Source organism: Sipha flava, unplaced genomic scaffold (assembly GCF_003268045.1).
Source record: "Sipha flava isolate LNK unplaced genomic scaffold, YSA_version1 176_pilon_pilon, whole genome shotgun sequence".
Classification (NCBI taxonomy): Eukaryota; Metazoa; Arthropoda; class Insecta; order Hemiptera; family Aphididae; genus Sipha; species Sipha flava.
The window spans coordinates 2724778-2746002 of record NW_020272062.1 but is presented as its reverse complement, the minus strand read 5'-3'; the positions used below and the strand labels follow the sequence as shown (position 1 = coordinate 2746002).

At 35.3% G+C, this 21225-nt stretch overlaps 2 protein-coding genes and 2 long non-coding RNA genes across 4 annotated transcripts in view; 2 read left to right on the top strand and 2 right to left on the bottom strand.

Moving 5' to 3' along the window:
* LOC112680415 (protein FAM200A-like) overlaps nucleotides 1-1071 on the bottom strand; it is a 26470-nt gene extending 25399 nt beyond the window's left edge. Inside the window, exons 1-2 of the mRNA XM_025550500.1 lie at nucleotides 842-1071; nucleotides 294-763 (exon numbers count right to left, since the gene is read on the bottom strand). Of these exons, the coding sequence (XP_025406285.1) occupies nucleotides 294-763; nucleotides 842-1071 (700 nt within the window). The remainder of the gene's footprint in view (nucleotides 1-293; nucleotides 764-841) is intronic.
* LOC112680436 (heterogeneous nuclear ribonucleoprotein L-like) overlaps nucleotides 1-21225 on the bottom strand; it is a 55891-nt gene that overhangs the window by 33975 nt on the left and 691 nt on the right. The window lies entirely within an intron of this gene.
* Nucleotides 2459-9201, top strand: LOC112680437. Its single transcript, XR_003148306.1, has 3 exons — nucleotides 2459-2804; nucleotides 6277-6377; nucleotides 7961-9201. It is a non-coding gene; the product is annotated as an uncharacterized LOC112680437 (long non-coding RNA).
* On the top strand, nucleotides 9207-14624 carry LOC112680438. Its single transcript, XR_003148307.1, has 3 exons — nucleotides 9207-11624; nucleotides 12939-13117; nucleotides 14474-14624. It is a non-coding gene; the product is annotated as an uncharacterized LOC112680438 (long non-coding RNA).

Here is a 21225-nt window from a genome sequence, read left to right as displayed (position 1 = left end):
TTTTTCTAATGGCAATGTGTCTGGATAAACAATAATTTTCATGGTTTCTTCAAATTCTTTAAACTGAGTAAAGCGTGCAGAGAACTCATTCATAGCTGTCCCAATAATATTTAAAAATTCTTGGATAAGATGAGTAATATCAGGTTTATTGAAAATTTCCAATTCCGAAATATACTTTTTAAGGTTAGGAAAATATTTGAAATTTTTGTTTATTATGTCACGGTTAAATATTTTTAATTTTACCTGAAATGTTTGTATCATATCAAACATACAAGTGATTATTTTATTATCACCTTGTAGCTTAATATTCAATTCATTTAAATGCTGGGTGAAATCTGCAAAGAACATCAATCTGGCTATCCACTCCAAGTCAGATAATTCTTCATGTATTTGATTTTGCTCATCCAAAAACATTTTAATTTCGTCAAAGCATTCAATAAACCTTTGGAGAACATTGCCACGACTAAGCCAGCGAACATTATTAAACATAACTAAACCTCTGTATACCGAGTTTACTTCTTTTAATAGATTTTCAAATTTTCTTTTATTCAAGCCTCGCGCAGTAATGAAATTCACTATTTTAGTTACTAGTTTTATTATAGCATCAAATAATTTAAAAGTATTTTTTGCACACAATGCCTCTTGGTGTATAATACAGTGAAAACCTAGCAGGGGATGTCCCACGTGTTTAGTAAATAAATTAATAAACCCTGATTCTCTACCAGTCATGCTAGGTGCGCCATCAGTGGTAACAGAAACAATTCTTGAAAAATCCACATTTGCCTCAGAAAGAGTATTTACAACTGCTTTGCAAATATCAGTTCCTTTTGTTGTTTCTTACAATGAGACTAATTTAACCAACTCTTCTTTAATTTCACTACCAACAAAATATCTAATAAATATAGATAATCGAGCTGAACCAGTAATATCAGTGCTCTCGTCAAGACAAATTGAAAATACATTGCACAACTTAAAATCTGCAATTTGTTGATTTGTGATATTTTCTGCAATTTTTAAAATCCGATCTTTTACAGTATTTCTGGTTATTGGTAAATCCTTTATGCGTTGCATAATTTTATCTTAATTAGAAAAATCTTCAAATAGAAATGATGCAGTTTCCAGCATCAAATCTTTAATATATTCTCCATCGCAAAAGGGCTTTCCGCGTTTTGCAATGACATTTGATACAGCAAAACTTGCGGCAACAATATTTGAATTGCTACCTACAAACTTCATTAATGTATTTGTCTGCAAATTGTTGTTCTTAATTGCTTGTAGAATATACTCTTTTTGTTCTTCTTTTGTTTTTTTCAAAAGAAAATTATGAATAGTTTCATAATGTCGTTTAACAGATGATGTTCTACATACTATTGTGGTTGAACATAAAATACATACTGCTTTATCGCCTTTTTTAACCATACCATAATCTTCAGTCCATGAATTTTGAAATTCTCTGCTACTACAACTACTAATATTTAATTCACTAATTTTTCTTTTTTTTGGTACAAACATATTAAATAATGTTAAATAAAATATAATAATCGCGCACGAAACACGAAACACGCACGACGCACTTACAAATTGACAGACGTATTTGTACTGATTAGTGTTTACTGAGGTAGGTTTATTACTCTCAATAATAATATAGGTATTATTATTTTATCTACAGATAAGAATAATCCTTAATGACCGATAAAAGCCATATGCTCAAAATATTTTTACCTATTACCTATATTCTATAAACTATAATACTATATATTATATAATAGTAAAAATTTTCGAGTGCCCACAAAATCTTTTCGCGTGCCATCTCGGGCACGCGTGCCATGGATTTGCCATCCCTGTTTTAGGCTATAATGAAACAAGTCCGACTACCGACAAGTGCTTTCGTTGGGAGGATGGGACACCCCTCAAGACCCCCTTCGGGACGGGCCTGACTAAAACTATAAGCCATCGATAATATAATACTGTGCAATCGGTTGATGTTCGCTGAGAATGAAACTCAAGGATGGATAAGTTCATCTCTAAAGTTCTTCGAATTGAAATTTCAAAGCTTAAACGAACGTTTGAGCTTTAACTTTATTTCGAACATTATCGTTGTTCCAGTTCGAATTTCCGAATTGGGTTTCCACTTTTTCGCAAAGAGTATGAATAAAGGACCGATTGTTTGGTTTGATTCATCGCCACCGATAACAATACTGTATAGAAATGAATTCGTCGGACAATAATTCAACTGTGTTGCTGTAATATCCATTATTTGTCATTAAATCAATGTTGACATACTCACTACGTTTACTTTGTACGCAAATACGTTAACTGTATAAACATTTCGTAATGCGCTGCAAGCAAACGTACAACGAGTAAATATAACTATATCCAATCGTACATTTTAATGTGTCTGTATATGTTAAGCTATCCTAACCCAATTGCGGAGCGTCCGATGGTGAAAACACCTGTGATCTCGTTGATTCAGACCGTTTACGTTCATATTGCGCACCAAAGCAACGAAACTATAATTTTTAACTTCTAAACGTTCTACTTAGCGTGATGGACCGATTTAACTTATAGATACTTATAGTTCTTATCGTACTTATAAAATATTAATTGTTGCAGGTTTGTTTTACGACATTTCCTCGATTAAAATATGTTTACTGTACACAAACGAAATATATGTTCGGAAAACAAGTTTGAGTTAACACAGATAACACATAACATTCATACATCAGTGAAGTGTATTATTATTTTATGCAAAAAACAGTTTTTTGTCACCTTTCGAATTGCGTGATACTGCTGATACTTACGAGGTGAGTCAACAGAATTAAGACTGTTGTATTCTTAGAGCTATACACATGTTAGTTAACGTTACAAGACCGCCACTATTTGTCATTACAATATATTTATTATTTAATTTTAGTAATTAAGAATATGTAAAAGAGATATTTTTCGTATTTATCCTATATTTGAGCTGTCAGACTTGGTTTGCAGCGTAATATTAAATTTTAAAATATATAGTAGAAAGTTAAAGCTTAGCAATTTTTTCAGATTATTTTCGACATTTCTAAAAGAAAATATAACAGAAGTATTTGTTTCTTTTTATGCTAAAAATGTTTAAAGCCACTAATAAAAAGCATTCATAAAATAGGATTTTCTGCACACCACTGGATTGGAATACTTAATTTTCACAAAAAAATCTACAGTCTCTACAAAACGAGCACTGCATAAAGGCATACGAATTTTGAATACATTATTACAAACATAGCCGACATTTGTGAAACGAGTAATTTTTTCGTAATTAAAATACGTCCGTCAGAATTAATTTTCTTTAATATATATTGTATTAAATAAAATAAATTTATTTAAATTCAAAGTGCGGAGTCGCCGTAACTTTAGTTTTATTTGTCATATTCATTACATTTTATATTTTAAATACCATACCACCTATATAGATAACATGGCCAATTCATCTTATAGATGAATAATTTATTTAAAATCATAGATATTAAATGATGTACTTAAGTGTTTTTTCTTCAAATCGTTATTTATAAAAATATCTAGCAGCAAAATGCTAAAATAACATTTTTCAATGATTTGAATTTGCACAAAGATCTTGCTTTTATACGCAGTTGTAGATGATCATCGTGTATCGTGAATCCGAATAAGAATGAAATAATAATGAATCGCGTGTATGTATAATATAACCATTTGACAATTATCAATGTAGTCAATTATTACGTTAGTTGAGTACTTTCTTTCGTGGTGATAACACATATTATTATGTAAAAGAGGAAAGCGTAAGCGACAACGTGCCGCGGTAAAATTATCATTATATTACTGCAGTTCATTTCTATATTTATAATGTTATCGCTTGTCGTCATATCCTATAATTTGTTGTAATTTTTTAATTATAAAATAATAATGTATAAAATGATTTAAATAATTAAATTTATCAATTTTTTTATTAATAATTATTTGAATAATGTGTTGGTTTTTTAAAATTATTTTTATTTATAATAAAAATAATATATATCCAATATTAATTTAATTTATAAAAATCAAATAATGCTAAATCCGCTACTGATAATATGCATATGAAAATCAACCAAATAGGTATTTTTAATTTTCGATTCTTAAATTCATCCTTGTATATCTTAGATTTCTAGCTTGGTCTGCTATAAATTGAGAACATATTGTAATTCCTACAACTTCCGAGCCCTATTAATAATACAACAATATATTATTAATTTATTAGGTTTTTTTTACATGTTAAAACCGTAACGATGATGCAGCATTAGTGAAACGAAGTGATGATCTTCACAATGTTTCCATATCATATCAAACTTATTGTTTTTTCATTTCAATTCGTTACTACAAAGCTCTTATTTGATACAGTTAAATCATTAATCAAAGCAAAACACATCAGCACAGAAACTACTTATTGAAATTCCTATTTGGTCGATCTAAAACGTGCACCATCTTTAAATACATTTCTACGTAGGATCAAACGATTTTTTAACATCACCGCAGGGTTCGAATCCGTCACCGTTATTGACCTTAGTTCAGTGTTCGGTTCTCGTTACCACGAACAAAAGGCGTTGAAGTCACACGGTTTGCCCTGTGCGATGATATATTATGATATATTTATACACACACACACACACACACACACACACACATATATATATATAAACATATTAGGAATACGGCTTCATACTCTGCGCCGGCACCGCGTGTATACCGGTGCGTTTGAAGACCTTTATATATTCAACGACGGTCGTTATTTTTCTTTTGCGGAAATAATATCATTCCCAGCAGCACTCCAGATAAAAATAAATAAATATATATATACAAAAGGACGTAATCGTGCGAGCACGTGGTATACGCGGCCGTTTTTATAAAACGCTCCGTGGCTGCAGTTCCGCCATACTATTACGACCATAGTGCTAATAAATTCGACCGGTCGCCGTGTCATTATTAGCAGCGTGCAGGAGGGTGGTGAGGGCGAGGTGTACGTACAGTAATACGAATGCCGTCTTAAGGGCTCGGTGGTGGAGGGGAGTAGAGGGGACGTTTATTGGCGGCGGACGAAAGTTATGGTGCACCGTGTTCGTACGTGGGAGATGGAACAAGAAAGAGAGAGATGGATCTGGAGAGAAAACGGCAGTATAGCGAAAGGAACGAAGAACGAGAAGGATCGGAGGGTGAATGAACAGGGACTGAGAGAGCGAGACGTGTCGTTTTGCCGCCGTTGCTAGCTCTATATTACTCGAATTGCAGGGATGGCGCGCGTGTGTAGCGTTTTAAGGGACGTGACGCGGGTAACAGCGGGTAGTGTCGGTGGCAAATCAAGACGATTCCTAAGCAAGTCGTCGTCGTCGTCGTCGTCGTCGTCTACACGCGTCCTCCCTTCGCGCTCGACACAGGTCCCCGACGATGACGACGATGATGACTATTGCCTCGCGCGCGGTACAGTATGTATATGTATATATTATACTACGGTATAGACTGACGGCAAGGATCGGAGCAGGAGGTAAACCGTTTCCTTCTCCGTGAACACCGTAACACCGGAAAGATGTAATAATTTCGGATTAAACTTTAATTGAGCTGCTCTCCTCCTTGCTCCCCGACCCGCCATCTGATGTATGTATATATATATATATTTATAACCTATGTACATTACGTATACACTTGAATGGTTATGTATATACATGCAAACACGTCTCATTCCCTTTTATATTATACATTTTTATCACCGGTATATATTATAATATATGCACTCAAGATGACGTCTTCCAGCGCATGTAATATTTTCAATCGAACATAATTCAAACACGAGATCCGGACCATAGTAAGTATAGGTAAAAATCTATAAAATGTCGCCGAAAAAAGATAACGAAACAAGGAGACTTTTCACGGTTTACGTTGAACTTTTTACAGTACAATAAGTTTACCGGAATATTCGTAACATGTTGATCATCAACGACGAAAAACAATAATTTAAAAATATTCACCATTATTTAACCCTTGATCCGGGGATAATAAATAAATGTTGAATCATTGATACACTTGTAATCACAATGGGTAATATTTAGAATTGAAATGTAATATATGGTAACATAACTTAGTTCTAACATGCATTATTTTAGAATTTCCAAAAAAAACACGACTTATATCCAAATATTTTTACGCCGAATAATCCATATTAATACTGTTCTTAAAAATAATAATACGATCGCATTACTCGTATCTCAAAAATAACTAAAATTACTCATTGTCTAGGTTAACCGACCAGACTCAAACAGCAAAATACGGCATTACAGTATCATAGAATCGAAACACCAGTAACATGAACGAACAGGAATAGAAGCGCGAAGAAAAATGTAAGAATAGCAATAATCATTAACATACTTAACTCCCCATAAATAGAGATTTCTAGTTTATATACAATTGATACAAACATACAATTGATATCGAGTACAGGAGAGTCTCAATGTTTAAAAAAACTTAAATTTCGTGAATTCATAGTGGCCACCGATATCACAAAAGACACTGTATATCCGAAAATTAAACAAAAAATGTTTTATGCATAAATTTGAATCATGGAACATATAATAATTAGCCAAAATTAGTGTACCACAAATTTGCAAACAGTCCGATATGTTGAGCAAAAATTGAATGCAATTTGTCAATTGTATGCAGAGCCGGCTCTAGGTATGTATAGGCGATCTAGGTTCCTGCCTATTAGAGGTGACATTTTCAAAATTGATTCGTACTTTTTTTTAGTTCTATCGGTGTTTTATAAGAAAAATATTTAAATTAATTTATTCTTGGAAACCATTTACCAAATAATAAAATAATATTGTCTTAAGTTATATTATTTTATATTACGGCCTATAAGCATTTTTATTCCAAAAATATAAATAACCACACAATCACTTCCGTGATTTCCGATATTCACGATAGTGATGGATTTTGAGTAATATTTATAGAAATCACTTTTAAGTATTTTTACATACAATTTTATATATAAAATAAAAAACTGAAAGTTTTTGTATGTAGATATGTCACGTAAAAAATAGGGGGGAGGGTCTAAGTTAAAATAAAAACTCAATTTTTTTTTAGAAGAGGCAAAATTTGATTTTTCTTGATTGATATTTTTGCTTGGGCTGGCCCTGGTAGTATGTCAATTAGCTTATATTACATAAGTATTGAAAAAGTTATTTATCCATTATCAAAAAGTATTTGTATGACAATGGATCTTTATTTCTTAATTTAACACATAAACTATTTAATGTTCCAACACTATTTCTTCTACTAATCCACTTTTGAATTCATAATAGGTGTTTTTTTTTTTCAATTCACACAAGAATACAACATTTGTAAATATTATGTGAATATAAATTTGTTAATTACTATTCGTATTCTTGAATGATATATATTAAAAGCAAGTTTAGAATGCTAGAAATTGTAATAATGTGAACTCGGCAAAATGAAAAATATACAATGAAAAAAATAGACAAAAGTAGAATAAGATATTTAACTTCATTGCCGTTGGTATTGTTTGATTATTTAATGTGATAGGTGGTGAATCAAGATTTCTGAGTAAAAATGTTATATGTATAGATTTGAATTCGTTTATTATGATATTCCACCTGTTTGAATACAAGTTAATTACATTTAAATGATTTTAAATTCATAATATCCTAGATATTAATTCATAAAGGAAAAAGAGGACTACGTAACGGAGATAACTAATATATGGCATCAAAATATTACTAAAGGGCGACGTAGGTAACGACTACCAATAGTGTATACCGTAGTACATAGGAACGGCGAACAGCAGATAGCGCTAACGGAATCACCGATATGAAAATACTGCAACATAAGAATGATTTGCATAATAACTACAAAATATTCATAGATTAATAATTGTATAGTGATGTAATAAAATTTATCGGTATAGAATTTATGCTACGCAACCAGTTACACATAAGGCAGTACCTCCAACAAAATGCCACAACTTATAAACAAAGCCAAGATGGAAGTACTGGAAATAATCGCGACGGAAGAAAATATAGACGACTTGTTGTTCAGGAAATCACCGACTAGGAACCACTATTGAAAATAGAGTTTATCAGAAAATACGTGACAGCCAGTGGTTTTTTTTAACAGTAAAATATGGTGGTACCATTTACAAGAAAAGCGATTTAATATAAAATTACATCAGAACTACAGAAGAAAACAACATCTACACTATTGAGATAAAAGTTGGAAATTTAAATATTATAACAAATATCTATAGATCCTCGAATATAAAATAGCTTACTACTACACTCCACTTTGTTAGTCACTTCTCTATCTACATAAGTGATTTCAATAGTCAGTGGCATATTTTTTGGTTGTTGAAAGGTTGTCGGTTCTCGACCGTCCAAGAAGAAAATAAAGTTCAATATTCATAAATGACTTGCTACGAAGTTATTGAAAAAGATAACATTGATTTATATCACGTGGATGTAATTTTCATAAAAAATAAAACACTTGATGTGTTTTTTTAAATATTATAAAATCGCTTATTTTTTTAGAAAAAATTTTAAGCCATATTCTACAAAACATTTGAGAATATACTACTGTCAATAGTCATAATATTGTGTGGCGTTACAAAGAGAATGATACTAAAGGAGATGAAGTCGCTGATTGGAGTGATGCCAAGGGCCTGGAATTAGTTTGCAACGCTAAACAATGGCGACCCTTCCAATCTGCCCGATAAAACAGGGAGCATAATCCGGATTTGTGTTTTGTATCTACCAACCGCATAGGTACTAAATTGTTTACTTTAAAAAGAGTTCTAACGGATTTTCCGACACGGACCGTTCGTCACAGAAGTCGGATATACTAGAGGCGAGGTATTGCTTTCATAAGGATAGTTGGCCATCATTTACTAAAAGTTTAGACGATAGCGTACGGTGTATTTTAAGCTGTACTGATCGATTCTAACGCTTGACTCTTCATTATCAGCACCGTGAAAAATCGCATTCCGCGCAGTTACACAAAACATTACGTCCTTGAACGGTTAAGTTTCGATGAACGCGAAACATTAGTTTGCGACGTTCGGACGACAATGCGAAGAAGACTTTAAGAAACACTTAGGGTTGCAGACACCGACTGGATTGAAAACGTAAACGCACAAGCCGTGCGGACGTTCTAGACCGGTTCAACGAATCCGCCTCGCTTGCCGCTATTCTTTATCTCCTGGCACACGACGGTCGTCACCGCGCAATGAGTTCAGTTCCAACCGGGAGTCGGAAATCCACTGAGCCGCCCGGCCGGAATGCCGAAAACGTATTATCATCACGATCGTCGGTCGGACGTTCTTTATGCGCCAGACGGTTTTCCGGACTGACAATCGAATCGATGCACATGTACAATAACGTTTTATTGCACGACGCAGTAGTCACCGTCCGACGGCGATTAAGTTATCCGATTGCACGAATATCTGATTCGAATGCTCAGCGTTATGTACGTATTAGACGTAAACTTTGTTAAAAACGAATTGCGCGCGCGGAGGAGGATCCGCACGAGGTCGAAAGAAAGGGTTTCACGGTGTTTTTTAATTCCTCCGGAAGATTGCTGCAGACAATTTATTGATATTACAGTTTTGGGAGCTTGCGTTTAAATTATTGTTATTGGAGCGGAGCCGTCGGGCAAGTGTATACACTTACACTGCGACTGTTACACTACGACGCGCTTATATATGTACAACCGATGGCGAGTGCGTGGGGGGGGGGGGAAGAAAAGAAAGAAAACGGAATAAGAGAAACCAGCTCCTCGAGCTCGTCTTTACACAACAATTGCGTAAACGGCAAGACGGTCGAGGAGCGTATATATCTGTGTTTAACAAAGAGAAGGAATATATACTATTGTTTAATTGCATCACTGGCAAACGAGTCCCCCGGCGTAGGCAACACTTTTTAAAGATATGACTACAATAAAAATTCGTGGGTTTAGCGTCGGATGAGCTTGGTTGGGCTCGTTTTTCGTGCAAAAATAATTGTAACGACCGCAAGCACTGGGCTGATTAAGATAATAGCCGGGGGCAAAAAGTTTACACCCCGTGCCCCACCACCGCAACCGGCCGGCCGAGCCACCAACACCACCACCACCTCCGCCCGTGCCAAATGATTGTTATAATTATTATGCGCCGATAATCTCCGAGGAGGAACAACTGAGAGCCAACTCCTTATAATACGGAAGAGTGTATAAGACCGCGCGATCGTTAATTACCGCTAGGCGGTTGTTAAATGGCGCATTAAATACATATAACCGTTCTTCAGGCTATACGACGCGCGGTACCGTTTGCCAGGGAGTTCTTGAAAAACAACGACCACCGGCGGGGGAGGGGAAAAAAAATAATAATAATAAAAACGAATGCGTTTATTTATGGTTCGCCAGTACGTTAATGTTATCTACTTAACTGCCGTGTTTAATACCGTGTTCGATGATGCGGTCGCGACGGACGGGATTACGGCGAGGGGTTGCCGGCGGCGCTTTGAGACTTGAGTCGGGCGCGCCAGGAGCTTGCGTAACGCTCCGGAAAAACTCCCGTTCCGTTACCTGCGCCGTCGCAAACGACGTGTTGCAACAGCCGTTCCGATTGTGTCCCGATGTATTTACGATTCGATTAAAAAAATTCGCGGCATCGTTAGGATCGCAATCCGACCGGGAAGCGTAAAACAAACACCATCGATTCACGAACAGACACAATACACGTATACACGACATAATACACGTACGCTGTAATATCGCGTACTTTACTTGTATTACGGTGCTGCAGCTAACCCCATCCCCCACCACAACTACCACCGTTACCTCGCGAAAAATATATGCGTTATTTCGTAACACTCGGTTTACGTATGTGATCGTAGGCGCATCGACGGATCGGCATTTCGGCCGAAAACCCAATTGAATAAAACGCGCCATCACGATGACGTTGGAATCAGAAATGAATCAGAAACAATCGATTCGTAACGTTAACGCGCAAAAATGTTTTGTCTCACGATCGATTGTACTTTGCACACATCTTATGTAATCGTTCAGATAAATTCAGAGTTTCAGCCGGGTGAAGAAAAAAAAATGAACACGTAATGTTTTACGTTTCTCGAGTTTTCGTACGCAAAAAAATCGTGCCGTGTCAAACGGCAGTGCAACGAATCGCGTAACTCTGTTTAGATACGGTTTGTTTGCGAACAGTTTCTTTGCAATTCGCACGTCCGTATCGCTGGCCTGTCAAAACGTTACGTATCGACGACAAGAAGACTACTGTAGCTGGTGTCATTCGAGGTGAAAACGTTTGGCGCGAGCGGACACAATTTCTGTCAAGTTTTAAAATTCCGATAAGTCGTCGTCGATAACGGTGGACATTATATGGAAACACTGTTGATGAAAACTCGAACAAAGACAGAGTTCGTTTTGTAATTAGGTGAATTTTAATTAAACATTCCTGAACACGCTGAGGGTGATGTGAATGACGTCCGAAACGATTGTCCGGATCGAAGTTCGACGGTTACGTAATTGAAAGTTTTCGGACGGACTGGAAATCGTCGACATGTCGTAGTGTGGAACACGAATCGGTTTGTATTGTTTTTATTAAATTATGAAATTAAATATATATACATGTTTTTCGTGCGCAAAGAAAAAAAAAAGTAACATTGCAATATTTAAATAAAAGTTTTTAATTAAAATTTGTCTCGATTTATTTTTATCAAACAAAATAATAATTCAAAACAAGTATTCAATCAATATACAAGCATACTAATAGAGTTTGAGGAATTGGTATTTCATTTTCATCGTTTTAAAATTGAACGGAGACGAAAGAAAATGTCTAAAAACGTGTCGGGCTTAAAATAAAATTATCACATTAAAATACATTATCGTAAGAATATTAATGTAATAATCCTGAGTATCTCTATAAACATGACTAATTAAAAAAAAATATTAAGATATGACGTTTTATAAGTTATTCATTTGAGCATACAATGGCCGCATTATTTCAACCTGATCATTGGAATAATAAATTAGATATTTCATAAACGAAGCACTATTTTTGTTGAAAAATTCGATAAAACTTGAATTCTACCAATAAAACCGGGTTTTATCATAAAACGTTATTATTAAGTGCATTATTTATTCGAGCTATAAACGAGTGTAATATATTTTTATTAACAGTAGTTTTACGAGAGTGAGTTAATCCAGATTCTATAAATAAATCAAAGATATATCTATACTTTGACATATATATTTTGGATTTCTGTATTGTAATTCTGGGGTTCAACGTCAACCGCTAAGTGGCCAAGAAAGAATTATTGTTGGATTATATATTATTCTAAAAGCGTATCGATTCTTCGTGTATATGTGTTACATGAACCTTAAATTATACATTATGTACACGAAAGCGAACTCTGAAAATCACGAACACCAGGTATCGTAATATTCCATAACATCATAATCGTGACGAATAAACATTAACGATAGGGCGCAGTAATTGAACGGATAAGCGTTGTTTAAATGTACCTCCACTCGTTTTAAGAGAAATAGGATTTACGGATTTTTCAATATTCCGATGTGACGGTTTGAATATACAATATTAACGCATCCACCACTATGGTTTGTAGTTTTATACATGATTGGTTCTCGTATGCATTTTTAACTCCACCGCTCGAATCTACCTTTTAATAAAAACCGAAAACAATAAATACATACTCGTCCAGTTTGTTCGCAATCGATACCGCGTGGGTAAGGTTAAGTAAATTTTTCCGATTTAAATGTCTCGTAAAGAGATAATTAACCATTTCAACAAATTGTAAGGCCTCGCAGTGTACTCTTATGGATTTTTTTTTTTAATTTTATTAATTTTACAATCCGTAAATTTGTTTTTTGCGAAACAGACGACTTGTATTATAGACAATCGGTGGACACGAGCGAAGGGTCCGTCCATTGATTCGTGACTTATTATAATTTAAAGTGCGGTGCCTCATCTCTCGTATTATACCGTGCGTAATGCATTTAATACCGGGTTCAATCTAATTAAAAACGAACGTGATGAGTTGGGTCCGATGTCATTCCGGTATGTATACGGACTATAATATCTAAATATTAAGTAAATTAACATTAACTGATAATATCGAAACGATCAACGGTGAAATGCAAATTACATGCGGGTTAATTGACCAATATTAATAAAGTATAATAAATATATAATAACTGGTCTTAGAATAAATCATTAGCATACCAATGATTAGTACCTATATGCCAAATTTGAGAAAATGAAATGTATTTATTAAATTTCTTCTCATCTAATTTTTTATGATTTTAAATCAATAGATTTTATGCGCCCAAGATGTCACCAAATATTAGTGTACAAAATGTATGCCTCGTCGAAACAGTTTTTATCGACTAACCAATAAATGTCATTATTTTTGAGAGTAGTTAAAGTTATGTATTATTATCATACATTATTATATCATCAACATTATAAAATGTGCTTAGTAGTGCTCTGCAAGGTCCGTTATTTTAAGGATCAGACCGGACTTCAAATTTTACCAGGGGACCGAAATCGGACCGGACCACACTTAAACGTTAATCAAAGATCAAAATTGGACCGAACCGACGGTTTCATATTATTTTTAGACCGGACCGAACTAGTAACATAACATTTAACAAAGTATACCGTGAACCGGACAGTCGCGACATGTCGGTCCGATCTTAAAACATTTTGGACCGTTTATAGACGAGTCCGTAAGGTTCAATCTGTATTAGCCTAGACCGTACCATATGATGCGTTTAATATTATACTGGACCGGACTACCAGACTTAATAAATAAATATACACCTAAAGTTGTAGGTTTTTTTTCGTTTTATTTGTTTTCATAACAATATATGTGTATAGATTTTAAGTACTATGATTGGGACTGGAGTAAGACCGAACCGCACTGATTTTCATTTATTTTTTTGAAACTGAACCTGACTGAAAATAAAGCATTTGATCTGAGGACTGGACCGCACTACTCATAAAAAATATTGAACCAGACAAAACTGACGATTCAATAATTTTCATATGTTAGAACCCCGTACTAGATCGGACTGATTAAGACCAGACTATGCAGAACACTAGTGCTTAACCTTTATACTTATAACTGGGGCTGGTTATGTATTATTTGTGGGATTTCGATGCATTTTGCATTTTTTTCTAAAGGTTTTTGTACGATGCTAGTTTTGTTACAAATATGTTTTAGGTATTTTTAAATTAAAATAAGAAATTTTACTTTGCATTTTTTTGCATTTTATGACATTTTTTGATTTAAAGGTAATTTTTCTTTTTTTTAGGGCATTTTAAGGGGTTTTAAGTCATTTTTGGTATTTTTTAATTTAAAATTATAGATTATAGATTTTTTCTACTGACGGATTATTTTTGTTGTGTAAGGTATGCAATGTAAAATTTTCTGTTGGAAAACGTTTTACCATACAACAACATATATCAAGAGACAAACATATTAATGGAGTACAATGAAAAGAACAAATTGAAGAACAAAAAAAAAATATGTATATCTACAAAAACTTATTGGGGAACAACATGAGGCACGCTCACGTGATTTATTGTAACAATTAAAAATAATTTGTATTTATTAATATATGAAGTATAATAAAATATTTATGTACATGTAATGTAATATTTTTAAATTTTAAAGGCATTTTTTAATGCATTTTTTGAGTTTTTTTAAGTTATTTTTGCATTTTTTTATGATAATTTTTCGTGATTTTTAAGGACATTAAAATCCCAGCCCTACTTAAAACACTGATAATACGTTAATGTCGATTGATTACAAAATTCCGTTTAATTCCTTCCAATTTTATGAAAATATGCGTTTTTAATATCAAAATTTTCTATCCAACATATTTCAATTGATAAATGTAAAATTATTTTAAATAAATACGATAAAAAGTAGCGAAATATATGATTCAATCACAAACCTTCTGACGATATTAATTAAAGCGTGAATGTTTTCAAAAACTCTAGGATAAACCGAAAATATAAGTGTAGGTACTCATCCTGCACACAACGCTAGTGTCAATTGTTCGAGTTTATAATTAACGGATTTTATAACTCTAACGAACTCGATCTAATTTTCAACTTTCAGTCAATAAATCCAAATAATTTACGCAGCACTATAAATTATCATAGAACTTTGGGAGGAAAAAAATGACCAACATTCATGTATAATTGAAAAAGCTTAACGGTGCGCAAATAAAACCGAACAATATTATTTAATTGCCGAAAAATAACTAATAAATTAATATCAGTCGCGGAAGTTGAAAAATAAATCACACAAAAAAATATATCGAAACTCCAAACACTAATTTTATAGATTAATCCAGAGGACGGTGCATTCTGAATCATATGTTATTTTTGATCTAAACAGTACACACGCGTATTTGTACGGCGATCGAAAAACATCGTCACGGGTCGGATTTATAGTTAGTCACGAGGATTTGTTTGCAAGAAATTAAAGTCGTCGAATTTCTCTAGCAGTAAATAAACGTTTCACGCAAATCGATTTCGTATCATATAATGAAAAACATAAACGATCGGAGACGGATTGACGCGAGTGACGGACGTGAGTGAATTTATTTTCACCACTTCTATGTATACAGTTAGTCACGAAGTTTTATTTTTATTTTGGTCGTTAAAATTGATTTTAATAACCTAACAATAAACAACTTTGGTAACTCCTGAAAAAAACATTACTACATTTTCGACAATACGTCTGTAAATATGACCGAAAAAATATTTAACGCACTAGGCATTTCCCTATTTTGTGCGCCACTAAATTTGGTACTGTTAACAATTTTATTTTTGAAAAAGATTTTTTAAAACTTCTATGGAGTCGTATGGCTGAATATAAATGTTTTTCAGAAATAAATATGTATACACATAGGATATAAAATTATACTGTAAAACAAAAGTTTGTTAAAAATTTGCATTTACATTGATTAATTGTTTTTTACAAATCTTAGTCGTATGCGTATCGTACACGTGCAATTTAATACTGTAATAAAAATATTTCGTTGTTAAACGAAAAAGATAATGATGAGCGGTGTTGTTTTAGTGAAAAGGGTTGTAAATTATATAAACTGCACGCTAAACTATTCGGATCTCTATTAGGTTTTTGATAAATTTAATTATCTAGTTTTGGATCTTGAAATATTATATATTTTTTTGCACTACTGAAGATTGTGCAGCTAATGAGTTTCTAGTTGGGCGTATACGGTATTTTTTTAAAAAAACTTCGGTTAAATACTAAAATCCCATAATTCTGTTTGTTTGTTTAATTTGTTTTTTTTGCCGCGAAGGAAATGAGACATTTTTGTATTAAAAAAAAAAAAAAAAATAGAAAAAAAAAAGGTGGAATCGAGTAGTTGAGAACGGCGAGGCAGACACGACTTCGAGGGGCAGGAAGTGACGTTTTTATTTCCTGGTCCGTATAATTAATTCCTTCTTCTATGTCCGAAAAGTTGGTGGAGACGCGAGGCAAGAAACAGCGCATATTGGTCGTTTCAAAGTTGAAATGTCGCCATAAATTGCCGGCTTTATTTCGTCAACTTTCGTTCGTTAAAACTTTTATCCCTCCTCCTCCTCCTCTTCCGGCCACAGCTAAAAACCACCCCACCATCATCGCCGTCCCACGTAACTGCTCTTCCGGCACTGCATTACACAACCGTTCTGAAATTACCGGGGAAACTTGTGGGAGGGGGGGGGAAAGCGCGCGAAACGTCGTTTCGACGAACGTATTGGAATTCGGATTTCGAAAATCGCACACGTGTCGATCGACATTTTGCCCTGAACATTTTGAACGAGTCAACTGCACCGTAGTCCATTCAGCTCCGTTGCCAAGACGGATAAAGCTGAGTTCACGGGATCGATATCCTCATAGTCCAAGTACCACTTCCTGTGAGAAAACCCGGGAGTGTAAGAATAAAAGTTCAAGAAGACGTGTAGCTTGAGAAATAAAACTTTTTTGAAATTTTAACGTAAATTAGTTTTTAGACGAGTATATCAAAATACAATATGCAAGGATGAGTGCGCGTTTTTATTGTCAAATGCATATTCGCTTGAGGGTTGAGTGCATTGAGAAGTAATATGTGCAATTTAGTACTGGACGTGGAACGGTGTTCGTTTTGGTCAAATTTTGAGATTCCCGTAATCGATCGCAGAACTCTACCAATGTAGCAAAATTTTTAAAAGACGGCAGAGTTTTATGCATCAACGGTGGTGCTAAAGACACACACGTAGTGTATATGTACGGTTTCGTACGAATATTTCGGGTTTTCCATCATTTCTGCCGCGGTTCGATTTTCCCCGCGAAAATATTTATTTCTCCCTTTTTTTTTCCCCGTCGCGGCGGTAGATCGGTCGACACGATCTCTGGCTCATCGGCGGAAAGGAGCGACTCACACGTTTGTATAAATCACGCAAGCAAGCACATACACACATACACCCACACACACACACAACACACATCGCGACACATCGGCGTACGGTGTATTTACGATACGGGTAACAATATTTTCGTTCCACCGAGATAAGAATGAGGAAAAAAGGTGCGCGCGCGGGCTAGGGGAAACATCCTCGGAAACACTGTCGTTCCACTCGTACACGTTCGCAGGCGGAGCTGGTGTAGGCAAAGGGACGTGCGCGCGCGATCGCTATAGGTATATACTAACACGGGGTGAGCAGTGGTGACGGGGTTGGTAGTGACGATGGAGGTAGTGGTGGTGGCGACGGGTAGGCGGTTGCACACGGCCAGGTCCTAAAGCCTTGAAGGACATAACAATAAAAAATAATGCACCGCATAAATCTGTCTAAATTTGACGATTTTATTAGTAGCAATAATGCGCGCCGGAGTGATATCCCAGGCGTCGAGCATAAAAAGAAATAGCGTTCTCGGGTTGTCGGCGCGGTGGTGGCTGCAACGACGGCGCGGCGAGACGGTGCGGGGGGGTAAAAGGCCCGTGCACAACCCGAAGGGGAGAGGGCAAAGAAATGTATAAATATGATGAAAAATCCCGACAAGGGAAAGCTGGATTTGGCTATTACATCAGCGCAGTGAGCGTTGTTGTACGGGATGAGAATGAGAGAGAAAGAGTGAGAGAGAGAGAGGGAGTGAGTGAGAGAATGAGAGAGAGACAGAGAGAAATATTAGCACGACGAAACCGATAATTCTGCAGGCAAGGAAGTTTGTTTCATTATTTTTTATGATGCCTTTAAAATACATAAATATGTAATGTTATACTCCCCTCTCTACCACCACCGTTTGCAACGTTTTACGTCACTTTTCCTTTTTTATTTTATATATATATATATATATATATATATATACTTTTTTTGTTCGTTTTACTTATTTTGTACTTTGAGCGCGCGCGAAACGTTCCTCCGGCGCGGAAAAATACGCATTATTCAATTGCCAGCCAGCAGCGCCACTGCTACCTCCTCCGAGACTTGATTAAAATAGTAGAGTCGACTTCAAAAAAACATGTTTAAGATCTTTACGATCTGTACCCGACTTGATTTGCTGCTCCACTCTCTGCTGCTCGTGTCCGTTACTATCGCAGCGTACACACACACATATATATATATCGCGTCTGCTCCACCACCTTTTTATCTATTGCTACTGCCCTTATACCACCATCACCACCTCCATCATCGTGTACGCGAAAACGGATTCGCATATCTATCTGCGCACCGCTCCCGCGGGGAAACGCACGTCCTCCGCGAGTCTCAAACTTCCGGAAGTTACGACCGTCGTCCGGTTGTCCTCTGCCGGCGACCATTCAACTCCCGGGGAAACATTACAAGTGACAATTATTTCTCATTTAATTTTATTCCCATGCACGTGTTCGACGCGAACACGGTGCTTACTGTTACGTGGCTATTACGGCCAGTGGCGTATCCAGGATTCATTTAACGGGGGTGTTTCAACATTTAATAGACTTATGGTAAGTGGGAGGCTCTGCCCTCCTCCAATATTATATAAATGAATACCATGTATTTACATAAATTATTATACTAATGAAAATGATTATATTGAGACAGTGTATGTAAAATCGACAAGTTGTATACAACGTTTATTCAAATTATACCTACTGTAAGTAAGTTTGAAATTTGATGAAATACCATAGAATATGGTCGATGGGGGGTGTTCTAACACCCGTATTAGCCCCACCCCCCTAACTACGACCTTGATTACGGTCCTATCCGCCCGCACCCGGTCTCAGGGACGAAGTACGAAATGCCGCTCAAAGTATTTGGGTATTCGTCCTGGAACATTATGCGATCAACAGTCGCATCAGTGTTTGACGTCGCGGTTGTACTTGAACGATAAATGTCTACACACTAAACGCGTTATAGGCGTGCGATGTCTGCGACCGTTCAACGTTTCGATAAGTTTTCGATGATTTCACGACAATAGGACGTTCTGCACATTATTTGCGGTAAAAAAAAAAAAAAAAATATTGTTTTTACGCAATATTTTTCGCTTTGTTAAACGAACATTGTGGTCTGTTCTCCGAAACTCGGCTTTACTACTCGGCGACCGAATAAAAACGTTATATTATTATCTTGTACAAATATATCCGCATAAATATTCAAACCCTTTTTGGTTATAACAGTTTTAGATGGACGCATTGATTGACAATTTAAAAAAAGAGAATAATAACAATCATAAGAATATTACGTAGTAAACTACATTAAACTGCATTTTCTAAAAACAATCAATAAACTGAACATTGAAATGATATGAAATATCATATACACATACACATATTGTGTACAGAGTACGATAAAAAATCATTAAATGCATAAATACGAGTATATGGCATATATGTATATATATAATATAGTCGGACTGAATCTGTCGAATAAACGGTAAGAAAACAATATCATGTTGTGATTGTTTCTATCGAAAAAGTATAAGATATGATTAGAATTCGGTGGAATCTGTTGAAAAAAAGAGAGTGATTATTTGGTGCGAATATTTAACTTTAAAATTTATTTTCGATTTGGGTTTTCCGTGCGCGTATCGATGGGACCATTATTTATTTTTTAAAAGATGTTTTAAGTTCATATGGCACACATTATTATAAACTATTTGTGCAGTATTTTACAATCGAATGATGCACATCATTACAATTTCAAGTCCCGATGAACCAAATATTGAAATATGGTCGCCGACACAAACGAGAAGTTCACGATATTTTCACTTCCATCACTCGATCTACCAACAGCGGCTGCGTTGGTCACAGATTCTGGGCGCCCAGAGTATCGAACGTAGGAAGAGTTAATATGTTAAACGATCTTATGTACGGATGGAAGCGGAAAACCCCTCCTGATGCCGTTGTTGGTATGCCTATGCGTATTATTATGTGAATTTTTTCAAAGGAATTGAACCTGAGCGCCGAACACAAATAATACGGTGCGCCAGTGGAGTGTTATCGTGATGAATAATATTATTATATTATGTAAAGGTGCATAAATCTTTGCACCGTTAACGGAATAAAAAACATAATATCGAGATGAAATTTTGAATTTATTTCGCAGCGTCTACATTATGCACGTGAACAAACCGAGTAGAAAAAACGATTAAGCGTTTGAAAAGTTTCCGGCGTCGAACAAATGCGTGTATAAATATTAATGCCGTGGCATAGCAGTACGGCTGTACATACGATTATGCAAAAACATCACGATCGGGAAGGTGGTGATGGTGGTGGTGGGGGGGGAAATAATATACGTATATTAAAAACTCGACACGACGTCACACACGGAACTGAAACGATGTTAAGTTATCGGAGGTAACGTACAATATATAAGTCGAATTTCGGAATTAACTATCGTAAACACTGGGATATACTAATATGGGCCGAGGTCATAAAACGTATCCAATCGTCCGTGAGTTTACGAGTGTAATAATATACTGTGGATTTATTTTTATTTTTATTTTTTATCCAAAACCGTAAAGCATATTTTACAACTATTGATTGCGAAATATTTCAATGCATTGACGTTTATCTGTTTCGAGCGATATTCAGTGTCACTACTACAGCCGCGTGATAAACAACCCATAAAGAGGTTTAAATTCAATTAACAAAACACTATCCATACACGCGCGCTCGGACACCGAT